Below are 14,899 nucleotides of genomic sequence, written 5' to 3' on the forward strand. Positions count from 1 at the left end.
CTTATGAGGGGCTCCTAGAAAACACTCCCAGAGTTACTCTTGTCTGGCTTTGTATCACTCTGAAGTTTTCCGCTTTGATGTAGTGCCCACAAAAGGGTGTCAAAGTGCAGTGCCAAGACCACTGCCTGGCACACAGGCTCTCCTGGCTCCTTTGTACTCCCTTTTCTGCTTGTATTCACCAGTCGTTTCTTGCCAGCCTCTTTCGGGTGAACATGACTAGGGCCCCTACGCCCTAAGATAAAACAGAACAATTACTACCGATGCTTATTGCAAATCCCACAAAGGTTGTGGTTCTCCTCCCCTTCAGTCCTCCCAAACTTTGCTCTCTAAAACAAAGGTGAGATAAATATGCTCATCTGCTCAGAAGTCATGGTAATCTAGTGCTCATTACTGATCATGGGATAAAGTCAGAGGAGGCAGAGATTATGCGTTCCTATCCCCTATGAGAGTAAACCAATGATATTCATTACGAATTAATGAAGTAGAAACCTAAAGTTGGAAAATACTTATGAAAAGTCTTCTCTGTGTGTTATCCTTACCAGTACATTTGAACACGAGACCACACGCGGTAGGTGGACGGGTAAAGAACAGAAGGCAGTTGACTCACCCAAGGTTCCCCTGTGTGCCCTTAACTACTGTTGCAGTAATTTGTTTTTCTACTTCATAGTTCCATCTCCTCCTGATTGTTTGATGTCATAAAAATCCAGCAACTGTGGCAGTTTGCACAATGCATGTTATAGCCTTGTGTTCGTGTACCACAAATTCAGCATTCTGGATTCATTCATGACTCAGATTGGAGGAGAAAATAGCTTGGGATGGCATAAGCCCTTGATTAAAGCTTTAGGGCCAAATCAACAACAGCTGAGGATCCAGCCCATATGGCCTGAGATCTTTAGCTGTGTAAAGGCTGCAGGAATGGGCCCAAATAGCTTTGGTAATTAGCAAATACCATATAAAATAGATGAAAAGTCGTTGGCAGGGAATACATATCGAGTAACATTTGAAAATTATTCATAGCATATTAGTATACTTCTTTAGAGATAAAACTTGATGGCATAAAAATAATTTGGGAGGGACAACTGCAGGCTCTCACATGACTGTCGACAGGCAAACAATTTGTTGGACCGATCGGTACTTTACAGTTATCTTTAGTCAATGCAACAAAGGGCAGAGGTGATCATCTAACACCTGGGACCCGATCCTACAAGCTGTTCTGCCTCTGTAGAAGTGTCCTCTCAGCCGGTGGGGACTCCTTAGCCAAGCCGCCTCCCTGTGAGCAGAGAGCTACCATTCTTGGGTAGGTGCTGCAGGTCACCCTGTACTCCTCAGTGCCTCGGCCACCCAAGAGCACCCAGAACAACACCCAGGGTCGTCCACGGAAGCAGGACTGACCCTGCTGCTATCTACATTCACCAATTATCGCACCATGTACACCAGTAAACAATAACGTAGCGATTAATCACCCTGGTGTAGCCGTAAGAGTTACTTTCACAGATTATGGTAAGCAGTGTGCAGCGTGGAATAAATCATTTTTCACGCAAACTCTGAGGAATGGCATGTTATAAAAATCACTCCTGATAAAAATCTAATGAAAATGTAAAACATCTCAGTGCAGTCTCTCGGGTAGAGTCAAGATCCTATTAAACCCTCAAGAGACAACAGTCAAGGATTTCAATGAGAATCAAGAGACAGTTTTCCCAGGATGAGCTTGTTAACCTGATATAAAGACACGATATCGATTTGATGGCTTTGTCTCTTTTGCTGTTTCCATCATGAAGCTTATTTTTAATTTAATCATCTTCCATTAATTTATTTAAAGGCTTTATTCATCAAAACAAAACCTTTTTTTCCTCTTTTTTTCAAAAGCAGAGGTTGTTGAAGTGCTGAGAGTATAATCCAGAACACAGAGTGTCACAGGTCTGCGGCCATTGCATTTGCAAAAGATTTTTCAAGAGTAGTAACAAATAAAGTCACTCTCTCACTCTGTTTTAAAGTTCCCTGTGACTGGTTTTTAAAGATTTTGAAATCAGCCCTCTTACAAAGACATCATAATGTAGCAATCTCAGGACATGTGTCAACGACAGTTACCATTTTAAAATGTTCATTAGGATTTACCTGCTGGTGGCTTTATGAAAGGTGGTGGAATTAATGGGACAATAATAGGTACATTCCCATGATCCTTCGACCCTGCTGGTGAGTCTGAAAGTCCATTTCCTGTGGCAAGCCCTGGGTAGCTTGGGTTTATATTGTACGGTGAAATAACACTGTCCTCAGGTAATTTTGGTTTTGGCAAAGAATTTTCTGTAAAACACAAAGAACACATTGTACAGTATGACAAATATATTTCTTAAATGCCTCTACATACTTTCACCAATCTATTCATTAAATTACTTACCCTAACACAAGAAGAGTGCACAAACCACACAGATATTTTCCCTTTTAAAAAATGGATACTTTCCAGTATTCTTCTGAAATGCTCCATTTTTTCAATCATACTCACACTAAACATAACTATACTTTTTAAAAAAAAAAACAAAGGTGGGATTATTTTGTCATACATAACCTTGGTACGCCTGATTTAATCAATGATAGCCTATTCCTGTCCTTCACTTCTACTGCTTGTATGGTGATCACTCTCAGTGTGCTGCGACTTCACCAATGCAAGAAGCATAAACTGAAAAATAAAAGAATTCCTAATTCTCTATCAATAATATGATGAGTAGTATTAACAGAAAGGATTTAAAGAAAGCAACAAAACATTGAAATCACAGCAAAGTGTGCATGAAATGATGACAGTTATTATTCTAATTCTTTAATCCCAAACCACCTCAGGATTCTTATTTGTAGGAATTTGTCTAAAGCACCTCAGTTAGCTGTGAGACAGGATTCCACTCTTATTATTCTCTCTCCTCCCATCTCTCAGAAAAAGAAACACACTTTCTTCCCCTCTCACAGACTACATGCACCAAAAATTTCTACCTGGCACAGGTATTCAACATCTTTGGTAGATAAAACATGATTTGTAATGTGTCTATAAATTTCATCAAGCATAGACTGGAGCCACAAAACATTCAAAAAAAGATCTATTTATTAAAACATAAATAAATGAACCGTATTACTACACAAGAACAAGTTTCTTCAAAGGTGGCTTAATGGTATTGCATTTTCAATGAAAAATAAATATTGATCACTAGTGTCACTACAGAACTAACAAGCTGCAAACATTCAATTTTAACACGATTAGATTGTTTCACCTTACCTCTAATCTTTCCGCCTTTTTTCTAGCCATCTCTCCATCAGAAGCGGTCTCTCTGGTATCAGTACTCAGTGCAACACTCACTGAATACAGTGCTGCTGCCAGCCATCAGCAAGAAAACCCAAACACTGCTGGCCACAAACACAGAAAAAAGTGGCAGTCCAAGAGCTGGCAGTAAAAGCTTCTGCAATTTCCTCTCTTTACCTCACCTTTGAGGAACTCTTGTTGGATAAGTCAAGATGCAGCGATTTCCTACTCCTCTCCTCACGCTGATCACAAGTCCCTACCTGTTTGCTGTGGCTGAGGAGTCAGAAGGCAGCAATCAAATGGCTCCACAAAATCCTTCACACTTTGAATTATCTCATACTACTGTACACAAGGACCCGGCACTGCCCCAAACAAATTCCACTCCTGGAGAACTTCTACAGCACTTGCAGAAGACAGTGTAATACAAACACCCCTGGTGAGCTTTTTGTGAACATTCACGTGGATTTCCACGTGTGTTGTGAATATTCCAGCTCAAAATCTTTTGGCATTTTAAAAAGCCACAGGCTAAAAAGCCTTAGTTTTGAAAGCAAAAGGGTTCCTTCGAGCCACACAGCTAAGAAAGCGTCCTCTCTTTTTTCCAGTTGTGAGCAGTTCATTGGTACCACAGGTACACAACGCTCAACCGACTCACAAAAGGTATTATTTGTGAAGATAGATGAGTAAGTGCCTACTAACAGCAATTTTGTGCAGTGATTTTCCTCGTACCCTACTGGCTTCCTCGTACCAGAAGACTTTCTCCAATATTTTCATTCAAACCAACCACGAAGCAAGCAGTAGAACATGCTTCCCAGTCCATGCCAATTCAGACAGGTTGAGATATTAATCCTTCTTTGTGTGAACACAGAAACATTAAGTCTCATTACCTTTGAGAACAGAAATGTGCTGGCGGCTTTCCCCGTCTGCCGAGTAGTTCCTGAATTCAATATCTTCTCCGTCTTTCAGTTCAACCTTATCATAACCATACCAGCCAAGGAGCTCATTCATAGTGTTTTCTGCAAAGTTCTGAAAGAGAAAAATTACCTACTTATTTATGTAATCAATAACCATTTGGAATGAAGGGAGGACTGCATAAATCGAACCGTATCTGCGCTACATGAGGAAGTGTCAGGTTTGGCCCACCTCCTCAAAGACTAATGTTCGTTTCATAAGTCAAGTGCATAAAGTGTAATGCATTTAAATCTCAGACTGGCACATGTAATTATGACAGAGACTCATACGTCTGTAATTCAAAGAAAACGAAAAAGAGAGTTATTTATGACTTTTGCTCTGGCATTCAATGTCAGAAATATTTTAACATACATTCGTCACACAAACTTGTCTGTGTTGCCATAAAATATTTAAGACTGCAGCAAGAGAAAAACAGAAAACTAGGATTTTTGCAACCAGCAGTTAATCAATCTTACTGCGCTACGGCCTTTTCAGCTGGAGCAGGTCACTGACACAATCACAGTTCCTTGAGGTGCCCACGAACCAAATCAAACAAAAGCTCAGCGAAGACCTCTTTACTTGGAGTTATAAGCCCTTGCATAGTCAAACCACTTAAAAACTCTTCACCACGAAAGCATTTTACCATAACATTTCAGATAAACATCCCTTACATTTGTTTAAGAAAACCTTTCTCAGTTTTGCCACATTTATTTTCAAACCGATTTCCAAGCACCTGTGTGGTTACATTTTATGTTTGTATGGAAATGCAAAACATGGAACATGACTGTCATAACTCTCAAATTCTATTAAAAACACATCTTCTAGGTCGTGTGGCAAAAATATTGAAAACGCTCATTACTGGGCCAGGAGATTTAGTGGAGCAAGTTAAGAAATCTGCAGCCAGGCAACAAAGCTTTCTGAAACCAAATAGCGCCATGGAGCTCTAGGGCTTACGGATTTAGGAAACTACCAAAGGAAACCAGTTAATGAATTATTGCAACGGCAAAGATCAGTTTAAAGTAGAATGACAACTATAAAACAAAACGAAAAAGCCACAAACAAAGCCTCTCAATTTGGTCTCCGCATTTTTTTGTTATCACTCTTTTAAAACAAATTCCAAACTTCATTTTCCTGTAAGATCTTGACATCTAAAATAATGATTCTGATAAGCACCATCTTCTGGGACTCTGGCTACCAGCACAGGAATAAGGAGAATATGACACCAATTTAAAACAAATGGTACCTGTCAAATTTGCAGGTTGCTAGATTTTCTCTAGTAACTGCTCTAGCTTAATTTTTGAGTGGGAGCAAGTCTAATGATAGAACACAGCAATTCTCCAGTCATTTCAGTAAATAATTGCTTCCAAATTCAAAGCTACAGCAGGCACTCTGCCCCAGAAGATCAGAGCACTGCCCTGCTCCTGCCTCACTCATCACATCAGACTGCATAGGTGCTCCTGCCGCTCAAGGAGCGCTGTAAAGCAGCTATAAACAATACACACAAACAATTTATACTCTCCCAGGAGTATCATCTGTGCAATTATGCTACAAATGTACATTTCAGGCAAAGAAAAACAAAAACAAAAACCCAGAGCAGACACCTGGAGCATCAATTTCCCTCTGTCTCTTCCCCCTTTATTTTCACTTGACCTCCTGCTGGAAGTCTCGATTCCGTGGCTGTCCTGCGCAGCTCCGAATTGCTGAAAAACATCACATCATTCCACCTCTACCTCTAGTGTCAGCGGTACAAGTATGACAGCCTGTTACATCTGAACTATGTCACTACTACAGTTTGCAACAACGAGTACACTCCAGTGTAATGTGGCTAATACACTCATTTCTAAAACACGTATTTACACTCTCATCTGAATGATGCAGTACTGTAAGTGTTTTAAATACTAGCGAAGATGGGACATTTTTCTCAAGATTTTTGTTTGGTTTTTAGCTTTTTAGATAAATTCTCTCACAGCGTGGAAAGTCTCAACGCACTAACCCAGTCTCTAACCCATGGGAACCTGACAATGAAATTACCTGGAGACAGGGAGTAAAACCTCGCCACTGCAGCTCACTCGGAATGACCGAAGGGTCCAAAGAGGCCCAAAGGCAAGCTCTGCCAGCTTCCCTTGCTTTGCTAAGCTCCAACTACGGAGACGCAGCCCTAGAGACTCATCTAGCAAGGTAGAGACCAATCGACAAATTCCTGACTTAAAGCCCATGCAACCAAATTAATTGAGTAGCTCAAAATTTGCCTTCTGTGGATGCTTTGTGGTTTATTTGCACTGTTGATCAACTCAGGCAATGAATAATCTCTAATTACTCATCAAGGAATATGTAAACAAGGCTGTATGTTTCTTTTTTCCTGAAAATTCATACATGTATATGTCTCTTCAGAATCTAGTCAAAATGATGGTTGTGTTTGTAACAGCACAAAGTTTAAGTACCTTTCGAGCCTCATTTTACCATCTATGATGAGTGATGCACAAGAATGAACAGTTGTAGCGACAAAATAATACATTTGATTTTGAAATTACTCATAATAGAGACTTGACTTTTAAAAAAAAATATCACTGAGGTCTTTGCTATTAACTTCAATAAGAGTAGAATGAGGTCACATACTACTAGTAACAAAAGTATCTTTTTAACACCGTGATTTCTCAACAAGGACACTTGGATTAAAAAAACTATTAAGTCATTCTCCTTCATAATTTATCTTACCTATTACACTGATGGTGATCATTCTCAACACGATTCTCTCAGTGGCTAACAGCCAGGGCTTCATTACACAGCACATTCTACACAGCAAACCAAGAGGATGATCCCATCCTCAACAAGCCGACAGTCAGAACTGAGAAATGTTTCCTTCTACACTAACTCTCTTGCATAGATGAACATCCACAGAACTGAAACATCACCTTCCCTCAGACTTCCGACTACAGTACCCATTTGCAGCAATGTCTAACAACACCCTGTCAGTCGAGATGACGGTTGCATAGGTCATGTGCTGCTTGCTGAAGGTGCGGCCCTGGAGCTGACCACTGTTATTTCATTGTTTCCATGTATTCGTCCTTCCTTCCCTTTTAACGGTAGGCCCAGTCTATGCAGATTCACAACAGGTAACAAGACAGGATATATAAAGGCCAGTGTGGTTGCAATAGTCAAAATGCAACTGATGAGAGGAGAGGAGACAATTTTTCTCTATGTGAATGCAAGGGGGGGAAAAAAAAGCCCGGTTCCTGATGAAGTTAGGGAAAGGAAGCAAGCCAATTATTACATGACCTGCATATGCAGAGCAGAAGCTCACAGAAAGACGTACAAGCTTCAAAGGCTTAGCAAAAAGAAAGGTGATGATTGTAACCATGGTGCTTGAGGAAAGCAAGAACGCGGGACCTGATGTTGGAGCAGGAGAGCAGAAGAAGCAGTGATGAAGCAGGTTGGAGAGGAATCAGCTGAACTGAGAGACAGTGGGCCTGCCAAAGCCCAGGGAGAAGACAAGCACGGATGACCAGATGGAGGATGTGCAAGGAGCTGCAATTCCAAACTTTTGCAGGGCACCAAACTAGTCCATGCCTATTTTCAGACTCATTCCTCAAAAGGATGTGGAGGGTCTGCAGGATGGAGGCTGTCACCCCAACCACACACCTCTGCCACAGGGCTGGGATGACGTTAAAGACCAGCGCACCAGGAAAAACCTCGCCCATCATCAGCAAAATCCCAAACCAGCAATCACGCTGCTAAGCTGGGACCCTTGAGCCCAGAGTAAATCCCACCAAACCCAAAAGGGGTCCTGCAGGGGTCCGTGGATTCCATCGAGAAACCACAGCACTGAAGGCAACTTCCCCCCCTGGGGAGGCAACGCTCAGTCCTCTGCGGTGAAACCAGGAGTCCAAGCCCCGGTGCTGCTCACGGCGTGGGCCGGTGTCAGCGCTGAGAAGACACGCACAGATGTCCTGCCCTGTGTCCTTCTGCGCTCCCACCACCACGCTCGGCCTCGTGCACGCGCACCCAGGCTCCCCACGCCATGGCGGAAACGCCAATGACCTCAGCAGTCGCCAGCGCACCCAGTCAGCCGCTTAACATCCCACCGGAGCCAAATCTCCTGCACTCCTCCAGCTGACAGCACGGGCGTGCAGCTGCACACCGTCACAGATGCCAAACTGCCAGGGAATTCGCTACGGCTGCAGCGCAACCAGCTCATCCCTCCCAAAGACACCAAAAGGCGCCAGTGGCCCCAGACACACAGCATCGCCAAAGCCCTCCCTTCCTAATGGGCGGCAATTCTTTTTTTGCCCCCTGCTAAGCCCCAAGCCACTTATCATCACTGCGGGGCAATGTGTAATTTGCATGTTTTAACTGTATGATTTCTCTGTTCTTGTACTGTATCCTGGAATATCCAGGGAATATCCTCCCTCCTGGAACAGCCAGGATAACAGCTCGTTGGTATTTAGACTTGAATTTGCTTCCTATTCATGGGAAGGATGAAGAAGAGTGTGTTGACTCGCCAGACTGTGGTTTCCCTCCTTTGTGAGACTGACTTATACACTAGGCAGTAAAAATATAATCGCATTTATTCCCGCTTTAGGATTCATTTCATCGTAACAGTACACCTATAGCTTGATTTTTTACATTGCAATGCATCAATTTCCCAAATCTTCACTAATTAATACATTCTGAAGCTAAGCCACGCTTCTCTTTCCATCTTAGACCTCCTGCCTTTCCTTTTCTACAAACCTTATTCACAGGGGGCAAGGCCTGGCTTCACCAAACGAGGCCTGGCAAACACGGAGGCAGGAAACGCAGGGGAGAATGAGTCTGTCAGACTCATTTTCTTCTAGGTTTTACTGCTGAATGTTTATTTCAGATCTGGGAGGAAGCACAGTGGCTCTATTCCATTTCCTTGCCTGCATAACCCGCTCAGTGCAGAGCCTCACAAATTCACTTTTCACTTTCGCTGCACCGAGGAAATAAAAACATTTCTGTAGCTACAATACAAACTTGGAATTATTTTTTTTTTTTTACTGTCCCTCACTTTCTTTGCGCATTTATGTTGTCGCCATATTGAATTTTATGGTCAGACCTTTATGCGATCAGAAAGCAAAATTTCTTGATACTTCAATTTCCTTTGTCCTCTCAGGTACACGTTTGGTTCTGTAACATCCATGTGGTTTGAATAAGCGCTGTTTCTACGATGCACAGGTAGGTGAAGCTCCCTGTGCAGACAACGTAACTCTCTTTTGCAGCCACCCCACAAAACTCCTTCCATGCGCACTCTGAAAAAAAAAAAACTATCTCGGTCTCCTGAAATAGTACAATTGATAAAGTCTGTCTGCTTTTCCACTTTCCCAGAGGCATTTTTTGCTTTTCGGCAGAGAAGGGAGGAGTTTCCTTGGAATCTTCTGAGTGCTCCGAGCGATCTGGCTCGCTCCGGGCGCAGCACTGGTTTGCCTGCTTCACTGCTTTCCTCCTTCTGACAGTAGTACTTTTAAATGCCAAATAGGGAATATTAAAATACTAAACTGAAAGATCTTCTGATGAGTTTACTATTAAACTACAACAGATGGAGCTGTCTTAAGCTCTAGGCATCAGGAACGAAGCCCAAATTTAGATACAAATGAGTTATTGAGAATATTTATAGATGGTAAACTCCTTGGGCACATAGAGCAGCCCTGTGAAATTACTGCGTGAATTAATTGCTCGCCTTTCAACTGACAGACACATGCGGATACATTGTCTTGTTTGTTCAGGAGAACTTCTAGTGCAATCCAGTACTGGATGTAACTTCGTTTCACAACACTGCAGAGCACCTCTAGCAGCCCCTCCTGAGCGGCACTGCTGCCTGGCCGCGGGATGGCAATTGGAAATAAGCTGAGAAGGGATGGACAGGGGAGCCATCACCGTGCCTTGATCAGTGCTTTCATCAACTAAACTGTAAAAAATATTTTGGTCTTAAAATAGTAACGGGTTCCCTGATTACAATAGCTTTGGATCTGTTAGGTGTTCTGTTATTCAACAGCGAGTGAGAAACGGCACTGAACTGAATTTGCGAATAACTTTCTGCTCTTCTTCCAAAGCGCGAGGTCAACAATGCTACCTTTGGAAGAAAAAATGGCAAGTATCATCTGAAGGAGGAAGGAGGACAAAAGAAAGAAAGAAAAAAAAACTAGAAAAAAGGAAAGAGAGGCTGTGAAGGTCACAGCAAAACAAAACAGTTCCTCCTGAATATATTTTTCATTGAAATGTAATATCAGAAAAATGCACAGAGTCATGTACTTTTTGGACACAACATTGTATCAAATTGATATTTGTTATAACCATCATGCACATTAGGTTAGCGATTACAAAAATGTAACTTAATACCTGGCATAAAGGAAAGAACAAGCAACTTGAATATCCATCCATTCACATTAAAACCAAAGCTGTGACACCACTGTTGGAAGACATCAAACCAAGCAGTTAGGTGTTGTGATCCTTCTCGAGTAAATATCTGACCATATCAAAGACCAAATATTGAAGGAAGTCTCCGTGATGAGGTAATTTTATTGCTCATTCATAGTGCCCTGCATTTGCTGTACTTAAAACAGACAGTTGTACCACTGGCCTTTTTATTACTCGAAGGGAAAAAAAAAAAACCAACAACCATCACATATACACCAGTCCTTTTTCTTTCTGCTAGCAAAGGGAGGCAATTCGATCCAACGTGGGCTGAAACCTGAGTAGGTCACTGTACACCATGATAAAATTCCCTAATCCCTGAGCCAAATTTCCCTGAGGGGGCCCTCCTACTTCTCCTTCACTTTCCAAGCTGACTTTTCCATTCCCTCTCTCGTCTTTTCCTCCCCTTCATCTCTTTCATTTCCCCTACCTTAAAGCCTTGATATCTGATCCGCTGCTGATACTCGGGTTACAGTTTTTACAGCTTAGGCTGTCTATTGCTGTATACATTCCTTTCTTTCTGCTCTGCCGTGATTACTTACCAGAGCTTATTTTACACTGGTCCAGATGAAAGCAGTTCAGATGAAGGGAAACAGTCAGCCTGTTTGAACATTACAGATAGGAACCTACACAAGGGCACATTGTGTTCCCTCTGTCATTTCGCTGCAAACATTTTGCAGAGTGTAACCAATTTGTTACATTATTGTATTTCTCAGGTTTATGCAGAACAACCAGACATCTTAATTCATCAGTAAAGAAACAGTAAATGAGCGCCACAGGATTTTCACTTTCTCAACAAGTCAAAATTTAAAACCACTTCTTTTTTTTTTCTCCCCCCTCTCTTTCCCCTTCTCGACGACAGCAGCCAACTGTCCCACCGAAATGCAGCCTCCCGGCATAGCATATACCACATAGTTTACATTGAAAGGTGGCCTGTGTTTTGTGAAAGGGTCTGCCATCAGCTATCTCCCTCTTGACCAGAAATCACATTGGATCAAAATGCCGTTTCTGCTTGTCTTTAATTTTTAAGTCAACTGAAATCTTGAGGTTTCTAACCTTAAGCAGCTACCAATGGTTAAAAAAGAGAAACTCTCTACATGAAGGTTAATGCCAGTGCTTAATACCAAAGCATTAGTTTAAAATTGTGTAATTTTTCTCCTTCACACAATGTTGTTTTTGTTTCTTCCTCACCCTTTCAGACAAACATCTGTTATACTGTAGAAGAACAACTATCTCCCAAACCGCTGAGTGTGCCTGCAGCCAAAGTAAACAAAACAAACCCAGAGGATCCAGCACAGTCAGCCTTTATATCCAGCCAGGATAACATTTCACATGTTTTGATTAAAATTAGCTAATTTGTAATTCTAGAACCTATGAAACTTAAAAGCTGCAATCCATATAGATCACATCAGGCGATGCTCTAAGGGGCCAATGCCCTACACTACAGACCTCCGCAGTCCTCCAAACTATGTAGGATTACAATGAGCAATGACTCTCATTCTCCAGTGCCTGCACAGAGCCCTCTCCGAAAATAGGATGTGCCATATATCTCACAAAGAATAATACCACTCCTCGGGACTTGAAACTAGTACGGTTTGTTGCCAAAGAGATGCACCGACACGTTATTTTGCTCGCTCCCCTAATACCACTCTTGTCCAGCTCTCCAGTTGATGTGCACACAGAACTGTGTACACACGCGTTACGCGGCAGCAGGAGAAAGAACGCCCGCCTTAGGCAGGAAAGAGCACCTAACCAAAATTAGTGGTGTGCAAAAGAGGGGAGAGAGGAGGGGGGACTGTGCATTCCCGTTTAATTTTACATGGGGACATCAATGCTCCAGAAAGCAAAGACATTTTCACCAGGCACCATGCATATTTATATACTTGCCTATATAGTATACACACTGTACGAATGTGTGACATTTTCCAGGCAGTCCTCCACTTACTATCAGCCTTCTAATAAATGACATATTCAAATTAAACGTCAGCAGCTTTATCTCAGAATCAGACCATGCTGTTTTAGTCACTTTATCTGGGCATTAAACAACAACAACAACAAGTTCAGCTGAAGTCTCCCAATATGTTGTTCCTAACTTTGGGGAATCAGAGATGTGAAACAAACAGATGTGGAACAGACGTGGAAAATAGGCGTAAAAAATAAGACCAGTCAAGCCTGGAGCAGCAAGCTAATGATAAAAGAAGTCTCAAAAGAATGTTTTAGTGCGATCGAAGCCATCCTAACATCTGGAGTGGCTGCCTCAAGTGCTACCTCTGGAGCACAGCTGGACTGGCACTGCTTCCTATCAAGGCAGGACAGCCCTTCGCACGATATAATAACACTTCCATCAAAAGCAGCCCTCGGACAGCCACCTTTCAGCAACACCTCCGCCGCTGCGATGAACCGCGAAGCGGAGCACGGAAAGCAGAAGAGGAGGCGAGAGGGAGAAGGAGAGAAAAGGGGTCCCCGCGCTTAAGTGCGAGAACGATGCGCGGCGCAGAGCATAACATTTCACTTTGACAATTTAATTACACAGTCGCAGCTGGCTATTGAAAAAGGAGAGAAATACTGTGTATAAAAGAGGTCCCTTTCTTTCCTAACTTTAGGGCTTCCCAGCTACCTGAGGGGACGGCTACAGAAAGGAAAAAAAAAAAAAAAAAAAAAAGGTTCATCACTGGCACCCAAGGAGCTTAAAAGCCCAACAAGGGAGAGGGTTTTTTTAAAAAATAAATAAATCAAAGCTGGTCAATGAACAGGATTTGCAGCCTGTGAATTCGTCTCTGTTTTCAGCCCAGGAGGCGGAGTTGAGACACATTCAGTGCATCCTACAAAAAAAAAAAAATGACAAGAGATCCTTTCTTATTTCGTTTCCATGCACGGAGGCGGGGGGGTGGCGGGGGGGACCCCCGCTCCCTTCCCCATCACGGGCACCTACCTTCATCTCCTCGTTGATCTCCCGCTTCACCGGGTGAGCCGGCTTCCTGCTCCTTTTATTTTCGGGAGGTCTCCCTTCTTTCTCCATTTCTGCCATTTTTTGCGCCTACTTGGTGGTGGAGATGAAATGGCTGCTGGTGCTCTGGGGGGGCCGGGAGGGGCGCGGGGGGGGCGGCGGCGGCGGCGGCTCTCAGTGGTGGCAGGCGGCGCCGCGGAGGGCCCGGGGGGAGCGCGGCGGCGGCGGCAGCGGCGGGCGGGCGGGGGGCGCGGGCGGGCAGGGGCGCGGGTGCCCCGGCGAGTCAGCCATCTTCTGCCTCGCCGCCGGCCTGCATGGGAGCGGCGCGGCGCGGCGCGGCGGGACGGCGGGGCGGGCGGGCGAGAGGCAGCGCGGAGCGAGCCGGCCCCGCGCCTGCTGTGGCGCTGCTGGCGGGCTGCCGCGGAGGGGGCGGCGGAGGGAAGGGGGAGGCCGGCCTCGGCCCGCCGGCGGGCGGGGCTTGCCGGCACCGAATCGGCCGCCGCTGCCCGCCATGGGAGCCGGGCGCGGGGAGGGGGGGGGGGGCCGCCGTGCCGAGTACCGGGCGGAGCGGAGAGGAGAGGAGCGGAGCGGAGGGGGCGGCGCGCCCCCGCCCCCGCCCCCAGCCGGGATGGGGAAGGGGGGCCGTGTGCCCCCCCCCGCACACGCGGGGGTTCGGCCCGGCCTGCCCCCAGCACCGGGGTGTCGCCGCCGTGCCCCCCTGCGTGAACGGCCCGGCTCCCCACGCTCCCCCCGGCGCCCGTCCCGTCCCGTCCCCGCCGCAGTCAGCCGGCGCTCTCCGCCGTGCCGAGGTTCGGTGCCTCCCGTATTTCCCTTTATCTGCGCCTGGGAGGTGAGGATGAATGGTTTGGTGGGACGCGATTCAGCGACGAGGTGCTGGATTACAGTACACACTGTGGGGGATACATTGATTATTCCTGGGTTGTGCTTTCCCGCTCTCTGGCAGTCCCTAATTACCTGATACAATACAGTACAGTACGGGGGTGTCCATTGTTCCATTAGTCAAAATTGTAATTGTACGGGGTTTCTCATTATGACTGTGGTACACCTGAAAATTATACATTAAAAAAAAAAAAAGCCACCACGCAGTCGAAAGATAAACTGCGTTCCGTGTGAGTATGAGTAGGCTCCCCATAAAAATTTCTGTTTAGCCTGTCAAAGATAAGTTCGTTTTGCGTGCAACAATGTCTAATTTACATTCTCTGTTTCTGAAGCTTAAATCACTGACATTTTTAAGTATGAAAAGTTGAGCACAACTCCCGTGCTCGTTTCGT

At 44.5% G+C, this 14,899-nt stretch overlaps 1 protein-coding gene across 1 annotated transcript in view; it reads right to left on the reverse strand.

Annotated features, from left to right (window-relative positions):
- The window catches only part of SOBP (sine oculis binding protein homolog), a 99,670-nt gene extending 85,982 nt beyond the window's left edge, over positions 1 to 13,688 (reverse strand). Inside the window, exons 1-3 of the mRNA XM_086608136.1 lie at positions 13,593 to 13,688; positions 4,168 to 4,306; positions 2,116 to 2,301 (exon numbers count right to left, since the gene is read on the reverse strand). Of these exons, the coding sequence (XP_086464262.1) occupies positions 2,116 to 2,301; positions 4,168 to 4,306; positions 13,593 to 13,688 (421 nt within the window). The remainder of the gene's footprint in view (positions 1 to 2,115; positions 2,302 to 4,167; positions 4,307 to 13,592) is intronic.
- Positions 13,689 to 14,899: the final 1,211 nt, after the last annotated feature.

This window comes from Tauraco erythrolophus, chromosome 2 (assembly GCF_009769465.1).
Source record: "Tauraco erythrolophus isolate bTauEry1 chromosome 2, bTauEry1.pri, whole genome shotgun sequence".
Lineage (NCBI taxonomy): Eukaryota > Metazoa > Chordata > Aves > Musophagiformes > Musophagidae > Tauraco > Tauraco erythrolophus.